General features: G+C 44.3%; 1 protein-coding gene across 6 annotated transcripts in view; it reads left to right on the plus strand.

The window, feature by feature from the left end:
- The window catches only part of akt3a (v-akt murine thymoma viral oncogene homolog 3a), a 69,273-nt gene that overhangs the window by 25,367 nt on the left and 31,208 nt on the right, over positions 1-12,698 (plus strand). For 5 of the 6 annotated variants that reach the window (XM_028604221.1, XM_028604222.1, XM_028604220.1 and 2 more), the window contains one exon: positions 10,028-10,153. In XM_028604221.1, the coding sequence (XP_028460022.1) occupies positions 10,028-10,153 (126 nt within the window). Of the gene's footprint in view, positions 1-10,027; positions 10,154-12,698 lie in introns of those variants that run through there. The other variant, XM_028604224.1, reaches the window with a different exon arrangement.

Genomic DNA, 12,698 nt, shown 5'->3' on the forward strand with positions numbered 1-12,698 from the left:
CGAACCCTCCTTTCCAGCACCTTGGAGTAGACTTTACCAGGGAGGCTGAGAAGTGTGATACCCCTATAATTGGCACACACCCTCTGGTCCCCTTTTAAAAAGAGGAACCACCACCCCAGTCTGCCACTCCTTTGGCACCGTCCCAGACTTCCACGCAATGTTGAAGAGGCGTGTCAACCAGGACAACCCCTCCACACCCAGAGCCTTGAGCATTTCTGGACGGATCTCATCAATCCCCGGGCTTTGCCACTGTGTAGTTGTTTGACTACATCAGTGACTTCCGCCTGGGAAATCGACGACAATCCCCCGTTATCCTCCAGCTCTGCCTCTAACATAGAGGGCGATTAGTCGGATTCAGGAGTTCCTCAAAGTGCTCCCTCCACCGCCCCTATTACCTCCTCAGTGGAGGTCAACAGTGTCCCATCCTTACTGTACACAGCTTGGATGGTTCCCCCTTCCCTCCTGAGGTGGCGAACAGTTTTCCAGAAACACTTTGGTGCCGACCGAAAGTCCTTCTCCATGTCTTCTCCAAACTTCTCCCACACCCGCTGCTTTGCCTCTTTCACGGCAGAGGCTGCAGCCCTTCGGCCCTTCGGTACCCTGCAACTGCCTCCGGAGTCCTCCGAGATAACATATCCCGGAAGGACTCCTTCTTCAGTCGGACGGCTTCCCTGACCACTGGTGTCCACCACGGTGTTCGTGGGTTACCGCCCCTTGAGGCACCTAAGATCCTAAGACCACAGCTCCTCGCCGCAGCTTCAGCAATGGAAACTTTGAACATTGTCCACTCGGGTTCAATGCCCCCAGCCTCCACAGGGATGCACGAAAAGCTCCGCCGGAGGAGGTGTGAGTTGAAAGTCTGTCGGACAGGGGCCTCCTCCAGACGTTCCCAATTTACCCGCACTACACGTTTGGGCTTACCAGGTCTGTCCAGAGTCTTCCCCACCCCTGACCCAACTCACCACCAGATGGTGATCGGTTGACAGCTCTGCCCCTCTCTTCACCCGAAAGTGTCCAAAACATACGGCCTCAGATCAGATGAAACGATTATGAAATCGATCATTGACCTTGGCCTAGGGTGCTCTGGTACCAGGTACACTTATGAGCATCCCTATGTTCGAACATGGTGTTAGATTATAGACAATCCATGACTAGCACAGAAGTCCAACAACAAACAACCACTCTGGTTTAGATCAGGGAGGCCGTTCCTCCCAATCACGCCTCCAGGTGTCTCCATCATTGCCCACGTGTGCGTTGAAGTCCCCCAGCAGAACAATGGAGTCCCCACTGGAGCCCCATGCAGGACTCCAGTCAAGGTCTCCAAGAAGGCCGAATACTCCGAACTCCTGTTTGGTGCATATGCACAAACAACAGTCAGAGTTTTCCCCCCACAACCCGCAGGCGAGGGAGGCGACCCTCTCGTCCACGGGGTAAACTCCAACACAGCGGCGCTCAGCCGGGGGCTTGTGAGTATCCCCACACCCGCCCGGGCGCCTCACACCCTGGGCAACTCCGGAGAAGAAAAGAGTCCAACCCCTATCCAGGAGTATGGTTCCAGAACCGAGACTGTGCGTAGAGGTAAGCCCCACCAGATCTAACGGTAGCGCTCCACCTCCCGCACCAGTTCGGCTCCTTCCCCACAGAGAGGTGACGTTCCACGTCCCCAGAGCCAGCGTCTGCCGCCCGGGTCTGGTCCGCCGAGGCCCCTGACCTTCACTGCCACCCATGTGGCATCGCACCCGACCCCAACGGTTCCTCCCACAGGTGGTGGGCCCATGGGCTGAGAGATGGGAGCCACGTAGCTTGTTCGGGCTGTGCCCGGCCGGGCTCCGTGGCAAACCCGCCACCAGGCGCTCGCCGACGAGCCCGCCTGCCTGGGCCTGGCTCCAGACGGGGCCCCGGGCTTCCTCCGGGCAGGGTCACTCCATCTCTACCTTGCTTCTTCATTGGGGTTTTTGAACCATTCTTTGTCTGGCCCCTCACCTGAGACCACTTTGCCTTGGGAGACCCTACCAGGAGCACAAAGCTCCAGACAACACAGCCCTCAGGTTCACAGAGACACACAAACCTCTCCACCACGATAAGGTGATGGTTCACGGAGAACAAACTATAAATTAACATAATGCAAACCAATCAGTATAACAACTCTGCAGAGTTGTTATTGTGGTAAGTGGGTGAGTAGAAATGGTATTGGCAAAACCAAAAAGCAGAAGCCAGAGTTCTTACTAGACCGGAAGCTGCCCTGGGCTTATGTACTGTACAGAAGGTCATACTGGGCCCAGGTGTGTCTCCTGCCAGTAACGGTCCTGCCTCACAGGATGGGCCTGCAAACAGAAGAGCACAGAGAAGGAAACCAACAAGCAGGGCAGAGGGGTCATAACAAAATCCTCTTAACTACATTAAGGAGTAAACCTTTCAACAGCCTCCTTCTTTTTTTTTTTTTTTTTTTTTATATACTTTGGTGTCAGATGTCTATATTTTTTTTTGGAATACAAAGAAAATGTGTTTGGTGTTAAAACTTGATAACCTGATAAAACTTGATAGCAGTGAAAGGTGACAGTACATCTGTAGAGATGTATTGCCTTCTGGCATTTCCTTGTTCCAAAAAACTCCAAATGACTAATTTTAAAGCAACCCTTACCTGTATTAGTATCAAACAACATGTACTGTATATGTACTGTAGTCAATAGAGCAGCTTTAGATTGTACAGTTTGACCTGACTTTCCAGAGTGTAACACTACAATATCATATAGAAATTCCAAAATGACGTGGTATTATCCTAAATTATGTGAGCATAGAGCTAGATAGTTGATGTGGTTAGGGGGACCTATCGGCTGATCCAAGATTGGTACTTATGTTCTACTAATGTTGTATGACTGTATGTTATATCCACCTTCAGTACTTCCTGGTGTGTTATTATTCCTTAAAAATAGCTGTGCACCTGCATTTGTGATAGATATTTGTAATGACATATTATGCAGTAAAAGTGTAATCGGCCATCTCTCTCTTTACTTTAATGTCACAGAAACCACCAACTTGCTGGATTTTGACCTTAAATGTAATATGTTGAAAATAAGGTAAGGTAAATATATTATTTTAGACAGAAAACAAAAATGAAGATAAAACAATTACCTTTGTTGTAGTAATATACAGCATGTAAAGAGACAGATAAAGTAGTTACGGTAATGAATTAAGACGGTAAGCTTGGAGTCACTGTAGCTAAGTGACCTTCACCCACCTACTCTGTGTGTGTGTGTGTGTGTGTGTGTGTGTGTGTGTGTGTGTGTGTGTGTGTGTGTGTGTGTGTGTGTGTGTGTGTGTGTGTGTGTGTGTGTGTGTGTGTGTGTGTGTGTGTGTGGGGGGGTAGCTTGGCAGCCACAGCCTCCTGTCTGGCACAGGTGGTGTTGAGCAGCAGCCCTCCAGCTAAGATGCTAATATGCTAACACCGCACTAATCCTAGGGTGCTTTAGGAAGCAACGGACCCTGCCCCCCCACCCCAACAACACACATGAACAAACTGCGTATATATATATATATATATCTAAGTGAACAAACACTCATGTACATACACACACATTAAAGCTGATGTAAAGAAATACACATACTTATACCAACTGACACATATGCCTATCTTTTTATATATATATAGATATACACACACACACACACACACCAGTGCAGTGAGGTGGATTAGGATGTGAGGCGTCTTTGCTGCGGCGTGTCTGTCAATCACTCTCCAGCTCTGTGTCAGCATCACAGCGGTGGCCACCATGCTCCAGGGAGCCACCACCATCTACTGGACTGTAGTGGTACTGCAGGAGAGGAGGAAAACAAGACCATTCTAATATACAGTAAAGAGAAAAGGAGATTTTAAAATGATGGGTTTTAGTGCTAATTTAGTATTCATTTTTAAGTTATAGTAGTAGTAGTAGTAGTACTTTAAACTTGCAATATGCTGCCAGTGTGTGAGTGTGCCTCCTTCTGTACCAGCTGGGGGAGCAGAGGGGCACCAGAGCTGTGTGTGTGTGTGTGTGTGTGTGTGGCGCTGGCTGTGTGCAGCTGGCTGTGTGAAATCTCCTAGTGGCCCCAAGGGATGACCAAACTCCCATGGGTTTCCAATGAATCTGGCCGCCCGGTGGCTGCCCTGTCTCTCTGTCACTGTTAAAACTTTAACCGCATACACCGAGACGCTCCTCTCTCACTCACTCTCGCTCGTTCAGACTGCTGCTGTCTCTTGCTCAGCCCTCCTCTTTTCGTTCATCCTTCACTTTAGCATCTTCTCATCGCTAGGCTGCTGTAGCCTCCATATAGTCTCATTCCACAGACTGGGCCACAGGTTTGTACAATTACTCGAGCACTAAACCTTTAAACTCATCCACAGCCTCAGCTTCAAACTGGATTTAATTCTTCCCCCCTACCCCTCGTTCTAGTCTTGTATGATCATAACACAAGTGGCAAAAAGGCCTTCTGAACTTTTACAGGTAGCACACAGCACCACTTTTATGTCGTAAGTGATGGCGGTGGCTGGATTTAAAGCACTCATGCACACACTCAAACACACTTAACACTAGTCCAGCTCCGATGTGATAATGAGACTAATGCACTGTAAGTGGATTGGCTTTAAAGAGCCTGGATTCGCCTTAAGATGTCTGAGCACGCTGGAGTTAGAACTGCTGGGTTCGGGGTCACACACACAGCCGTATCCTCGTAAACACACACATACACAATGAAATAGACTTAACAGATTGTACAAAAAAGTCTTTAATCATTTCATTTTCTCAACACTGTTTTACACCAGTAAGGGTGATTATCGTGTGCAGCTCTGCAACATGCGTTCTTGCTTGCTTGCCAGCGCTGATGGACAGTCCCTCAGACAGATGTCTTCATCAAGCGTCTTACCGCACAGTTCCCTACTTTCATACCCCCCAGTGTCCACTCTGCTCCACACCGTCACCTCCCTCTCTCCGTTACCCATTAGTAACTTGCCTGATGTTTAGCTAATCTCTCTTTCTCCTTCTCCTCCTCCCTGTGTAATACTGCTTTTACTCAAGTATCAGCCGCTAATGCTCCCATACACAACACATGAAACCCCCCCCCCCCCCCCCCCACACTGTTGTGTCTGGAGGTGTTTAAAGCACCCATCACCAACCCATTGACTTCAATCTACTGTTGTTCTATGGTGAAACCTCCATACTGTAAACGCTGTGCAGTAGAGATTTGCTTTTCATTGAACTTTGATACTTGCAGCCTTCTTACATAAATTGAATTGTACAGTACATATGACAAAGTTGAGCTACTTTTGTACTTTAATGCTGTTGCAAGGCCATTTTTTTCATTATCGATTAATCTGTTAACAACCTCATCTATAAAATGTCAGAGAAGAGTGAAGTTCCCAGAGCTCAAGGTGACAGCTTCATATACAGTAGCTTGTATCTGACCAACACCCATAGATATTCAATATATTCAATTTACTAGGATATTAAAAAGAAAAATGCAGGACATTGTTGGATTTTAGAAGCTACAACCAGCAAAGTTTGGCATTTTTGCTTTCTAAATCACCTAAATGATTAATCTAACATCAAAACTGTCGTTGATTTATTATCTTTCAATCGGCTAATCAGATAATTGAATCATTTAAGCACTAAAACATACGTTTTGTCAGTTATCTGCACACTTACAACCTGCCGATCAGGTTGGAGAAAGTCAGCCTCTAGGTGAGCTATGTAGTCTGTTATCTTTTCCTTTGGTCAGACAGATTATCAGTCGAGCGACCAACCAGCTGACGACTTAGTGTGTGTGTGTGTGTGTGTGTGTGTGTGTGTGTGTGTGTGTGTGTGTGTGTGTGTGTGTGTGTGTGTGTGTGTGTGTGTGTGTGTGTGTGTGTGTGTGTGTGTGTGTGTGTGTGTGTGTGTGTGTGTGTGTGTGTGTGTGTGTGTGTGTGTGTGTGGTTATGTGGCCAGACGACACATTCCTCTCCCTGCTGGTGAGCTGCTGTGTATGTGCTGGAACGTGGCAGAACCTCCCCTCCACCCTCTCCATCCGCTATACACCACCACCCGCCGCCCCTCCAGCTCCCAGAGCGCCAGTCACACAGCCCCGTCTCTGCGCCATCTGCATATCAGCTCCAGCCTCGGCCAAAGCATTAAATTAAATCCCTGTTTGGGTTGATTAACAAATGGCTGGTGAGCTCACGTAGTTGTGGAGTTATTTATTTAATTGTCATCAAGGTTTTGCCTGCTTTTCGTCTGTCTCGTTGTCTGCTGAAGCATGGCATCCGGCAAAGCAGGAGCAGAGGTGTGCTGGTGTCCTGAAGGAGTGAGTGTGAGACGGAGAGGCTGGAAAGTTTGTGCAAGTTTGTGTGTCTCATTTCTGTTTTGCTGGCTGACGTTCAGCATTACCATTTGTACCTGTCTCCTATTTTTCTTCTCTGCATTTCTTTCTCTCATTCTCTCCCCTTTCCCCCTCTGTCCTGAAATGAATAGTTAATCAGTCCGCTAAATGAGTGACAGTTAGTCAGTGCGTTGTTGTAATTGTCCAATCAGAAAGCTTGGAACGGGCACAGTCACAGCTGATTCATCTCGTCCTCTTACTGCTAAATCCACAAGCTGCAACTGGAAGATGTGCCAACAAGATTTATTTCTCCTAGAGATTCCAAAATAACTTTTAAAAAGTCAAGTTCTTAATGCTTAGTTTGTGGCCCATACCAAAAAAAGTGCTAAACAAAAGGTCTTGAGGGGTAGAGCCTAATGGTGGAAAGTTTTTACTCATTCTGTTTTCATTTACAAGTCCCTTCTTAGCCAAACACTTAACAACGGCAAAGTACAGAGGATGTGGTTGTTTGTATTTTTAAATCTTTTATTATTTTTTTACCTTTTGTGAATAGGTCACAATGTTACTTAATACTTCCCTAACAATAAAAAAGGAACAGGAAGAGTTTATTATGAGTATGCATCCAATTAAGAAATAAAGTTAGATGGAAGAGAACACTTTAGAACTGCTGTACAAGACAATCTTTTGTCTGTGTTTTGAACAAATTTAGCCCAGAATTTATATACACTTCAAAGTGGTTTATCTAGTCCTCCTAAATATCCGTTGTTCCTGAGATCTTTCAGATCCCCCACATTGTCGTGTATTACTGATATCCTGCCATTCTAACAAGAAACAACAAGAGAGTCCTGTTGTCTTAAGCACTGTATAGTGAAGTATTTACTAATTGGCCTTAAGGGAAAAGTAAAGTTGTGCAGAAAACTAAATGAAACTGTAGTGAGGAGTCCGAGAGAGATGGTGTGGGAAGGAGACCGGCTGTTCCGTTTTCTCCAGCAGTCCAAACTAGAGACATGTGGCTCCCTAGACAAGCTGTCCAGAGTGGGAGAGCTCGCTGGACTCATTACAGGCAGGGCCAAGACGGGATAGCTTGACAGAACACCATTGGATCATTCGGAGGATTGGAACAGTCGAAACAGAATTGTGTTAGTTTGTGTGTGAGTGCGTGCGTGCGTGTGCGTGCCTCTGTTTGTTTGGAATGGCATGTGTGGACAACTGTCCATCTCCTCTCTCCGTCTGTGCCACCCCTGGCTGCCCCCTCCCCCGCCCCCCCAGTGGACGTGTACACACACACACACACACACATACATACACGCTGTCTAGGCCCGGCCAGAAGGATTGCTTAAATGTTTTCAGTTGTACTGGACAGCTGAGCGATGAAGTGGCCAGCCACAGGCTTCCATTGGTTGGACACTTCATCAGGAAACTGACTCAGAGAAATGACTGGACTTGGACCAGCAAGCCAGTCATCACTGCCAGTTTATAATAGTTTTTATCAGTTTAACTTTCCCTTTATCCTCATCCATTTTGTCAGTTAATACATCTATTTCTCCTAGCCACTTTGAAGTTAACCACTGTTTCTCTTTTCCAGGTGATCAGTTTTTTTTTTTTTATCATTAGTTTTTATAAATTATATGTTTAATCTAAACACAATACTGTACCAGAAACACCTGTATAATACTTAAAAATAACTCAAGTTCACCAACACCACAAATGAAATATTTATATTATATATTATAAATTGAACCATGGTAGAATTTTAGCTCATTAGGATTGCTGACATCCATTCTTTCTCCAGGGAAGCAAAACCCCACAACGCACATCAAAATCCTCAACAGATTACATGCAGCCCTGAGCTTTCTTCTTCTTTCTCTCCATCCCTTTTTTTGCTTTTGCTTTTTTATAATTCTTTTCCTTATGCCTCCCTCCATCCCTCCTCCCATTTAGCCCCTCTCACAGCACTCTGTAGCAAGTGATCCAAAAGAAGATGCTTTGTTTCTCGAAGAACAGGAGAAGGAAATAGGAGAGGAGGGGAGAGTGGGTGGATTTGTGAAAAAGAGAAAAATAGAGACTGAGAAAAGAGAGGAGAGAGAGAGGTGTGATTGGTAATCCTGATGACTCACTGGCACCCAACAGCATTTTCTTATCTGTCTATGTGTGTCTCTCTCTGTCCCTGTGTGGTGGTCCAAATCAGCTGCTACCCCCCCACCACCACCACCACCACCACCACACACACACACACACACACACACACACACACACACACACCCCCCCACACACACACACACACACACCTCCACGACAAGCAGCACCCAGAGGTACCGGCTGGCCCTGCAGTCGCATGGTCCCTTTGACGGAGCAGGTGTTTTTCTGCGACGTGTTAACGAGCGCGGCCTGCTGTCATTTCCGCTTTAAATGGATGTCACAAATAGAACACACACACTGCCTATTCTACTCTCCCAGCGAATTAGCCTAGAAAAGGTGATCAGAGTGTGTCTGTTATCAGTGTAAGAGTGTGCCTGCATACACATATGCATCTTTGTCTGTCAGTATGTCTTCACAAGGTGTGTAATTGCGTGTGTGTGCATGTCAAGGAACGACTGGTTAATTAAAAGGGGTTGAGATGTAGGGAACATTTGCGTCCTTCTGTGGTTTTTATTTCTGTTGTTTGAAAAGAGAAAGTGAAATGTTTACACAGCTCCCTGCTTTGGAAAGTGTTGAGATTGTCAGTTTCTTTCATCAGAGCTGTGCGTCTCAGTATTACTTCAGCCGCATACTCTGCCCGTGTGCGCACAGTTTCATCCCTGTATATGTACTCATCATACTCGTCCACCTACGTGTCAATCCACAAATGTGTGCACTTTAATCCATGTGTGTATCCATGCTGTTTCCAGTAAGTGTTATCTGCCTCTGTGGTGTGGTAATGTTTGACACTCATGTAATCCTGCAGCGGGATCTGATAAAGCTGTGGTTCCACCTTAGTGCCAGTCTGTGTCAGCCAGTTGGGTTATACTCTGCCACCAGCTGCTCAACAGATGTTGTTATTTATTGCTGCGGTCTAAGACGGGTCATTCTCTATGTGTAATCTTATTTTATCTCATGTCATCTCGTCTCATCTCATTTTATCTCATCTCTCTTCTTTTCTCTTTGCTGGCGACCCGTGGTTTGTGTGTGTATGTGTTTGTGTTTTAATTGTGAGTTCATACTGTATGTGTGTTTGTGTGTGTGTGTGTGTATATGTGGGTGTGCCTGTTTGGTAGAGGGGTCATCACCTCGACACCTGCCCATGTATCAGCCAGATGATGTTTCTGGCATGGATAGTTTGCTTGTTGTGCTGGTAAACATGTTTTTGCCATTTTTTACATGATAATCCGATCTGAATCTGGCAAGCACTGTGAGAGTCATAGAGATATCGTGTGTATGTGTGTGTGTATATGTGTGTGATATCCTTTGGACAGATGAGAGTTGAGCGGACAGGCTCTTATCCCTCGAGGGAATAAAATCTGTATTTAAAATCATCATCATTTTAGCTATTAATACTTTCCATATATCCTCACGGTCATCATAATCATCATTACCCCCTGAGTGCTCTATTACCTTTAGCATCATCATCACTGTTGCCCTCATGATCTGAATTTGTGTCTGGTGGAACATATTTAACTTAAATGTCCCTCCCTCTCTTTGTATCCATCTTTTTCTTCAGGTGAATACATAAAGAACTGGCGGCCACGTTACTTTCTGCTGAAGACAGACGGCTCCTTCATCGGCTACAAAGAGAAACCTCAAGATGCAGACCTGCCCTACCCCCTAAATAACTTCTCTGTAGCAAGTACGTTATCTACCACACCTATATCAACATAGCCTCTAGGCACTGTGCTCTAAATCCTACTGTACCTGTATCTTTACATTGTATGTACTGTTACGGGGCTAAGCTAACCTGGGCTCATTGAACAACAAAACGCAGCTTTTTAAAGGCTAACCTAGCTCGTAACAATTATATTGTCTCCTCTCCCTGCCCGTATGCATTTAACGTGAGAGTGAGACCTAAGCTGGCCTGCTTCTAGAGGGGTTTGTGTGTTAGTTCAGGTTTTAAAGGTGCATTTACAAAAAGTTGACGTTGACAAAAAGAAAACGTCTCTTCGATCCAACGTGTGTGGCCTGTTGCGTCCCTCCTCTTGAGGCTCTCCACCTCTGCTTCCTGAATCAATCCCCAATGAATCTTCCGCCACACACCTGCAGTACGGCGTTAAATCAGCGTCCACAAACACGCCCCCTCATTTGACGTGTCAGTCTGACCCTGTCCATCAGCTAACCACGCGCACTTCTCTAAAGACACTAGACTAAAATCATAACAATACACAGAGCAGCAACAATACACAGAACAGCACCACTGAATAGGAAAACACTGTCCACATGCTTACAGATTCCCATCTGAATGATGCAGCTTTTAGATACCTGATGCACTAATTTGGAGGATCTTTTTGTTTTTGGTTATGTCAACACACATTTTACTGCCTTTGCTGTAAATTGCTGTAAACTGTAAGCAGGTATAAAGAGAGAATAGCAATGTGTCCAAGTACCTGCATCTTTTCTGGACATACTGCACCCATGCACACAGCATACTTCTCTGTAGGTTTATAATTAACAGTGCTGATTATACTGTGACACATGCTGTAATTAACCCCTGCAGGGGATGTTCCAGTTTAGAGCAGAACTCTCTACAGGCGTTGGGAAACAGTGTCTTGCTCAAGGATGCTTCAGTAGGGACATGAACGTCTTCAAGTTAAAGGACATATGATAGCCTAAATCCTCTGATTGATTATATTTGTTGGAAATGCCGATGCAAATCACCTCTGTCATGTAAACTGCAATGAGATTGTTCTTGAAATGCTCTTGTGGTTTCTTAACACAGAGCCGCAGTGAAGCACACAATTATTTTTACATCAGTTTTACTCACGGTGTGACAAAACATCTTACTACTCATCAGTCTTCACAGCGTTGGTGTGCTTTACAGAATTCACTGAGGGTTCTAATCAACCATTTATCAGTGCATCATCTGTCTGCACCTGGTTAACAAGCCCACAGTGTCTTCGACATGTGTAATTAACCAGCTAATGAGTTAACAAGATTCATTTTAATGTCTCTCAGTCTCATTACCACCATCATCAACTCTCATTGTTCATACAATTAATGCAGATTGGCAGTAAAACTTTGTGTCTGCTTTCCAGGCATTCAGCCTTGGAATAAAAACTGTGGTCACTCTAACAACTGTGTCTATCATCTGACAGAAGACAGAACTGACTTTCTACTACTTTATAGTACTCACCAAAATGGTTTTTGACATTTAGGCTGACATCACATTTACTTTTTATTCACAAAACATTTTTAATTTTAAATTAAAGACAATTAGGCTGGTCAAGCCTTGCTATTATCTATTGGCTATTTAGAACTGATTCGTAAATAAAAGTGTTTATTTTTTAAGAAGATCAGTTGTTTGTTTTTTTATTCCCTCCAGACTCTGCTTCTGTACTGTAGCTATCACACTAGTGAGTAGTACACACAAGATATGCTGTACACAGCACATTGATTCAAAATAGATACATCTGTAATAATGGTGGTTCTAGAAGACCAAAAAGTGGACTTATTTGAACTTAATTGAACACCATTGTAATGCTGTCTCTTCTCGCATTGGGTAAACTTTTCAATCACATAATAACTTTCTTCAACAAATTCCTTTAATTAAAAACAATGTAAGAAAATGCATTACAGCAGATACAAGTTAGAAAATAAAATCATAAACAAAATAGTTTGACTGATAAATGTTCATCAGTATAGTGTGATCTTTTTGTTTAGCGTTATAGTGTTTAGAAGCTGCAGCAGCTGTAGACAGGAGATTATATTTTGGGTTAGACCATAGGAATTACTATAATCAAGTTGAAAGGAGTGTGAGTGAGAAAAATTAAAACAGAAATGCACCTAGATTATTGACTGATCTGCATCCACTATTGTGCTAGATAAAACCGATAAAACATACCGTATGTCATACAGCATATGTCCCCCTAATAAATAAATTGATGCATGATGTGTAGTGGTTTACTCTATAACATATACAGTATCTCACAGAAGTGAGTACACCCCTCACATTTTAATAAATATTTAATTTACTCCTAAAATGCCTGCTAAAAACGCCTATAAAAACCTATGTTATTCTGGGATGAATATCCTTATCTCCTGAAGGTTTTCTGAAAAAATATTAAGAATTGTCAACGTCTACCAAAATCTTAATATCTAAGCCTCTGTAGCACATAGAAACATGAAATAAAATACATTGTCAAGGTAAGAATCACAGGTTTTATTAAAACATGCTCCCTTAG

The sequence above is a fragment of the Perca flavescens genome, chromosome 17 (assembly GCF_004354835.1).
Source record: "Perca flavescens isolate YP-PL-M2 chromosome 17, PFLA_1.0, whole genome shotgun sequence".
Lineage (NCBI taxonomy): Eukaryota > Metazoa > Chordata > Actinopteri > Perciformes > Percidae > Perca > Perca flavescens.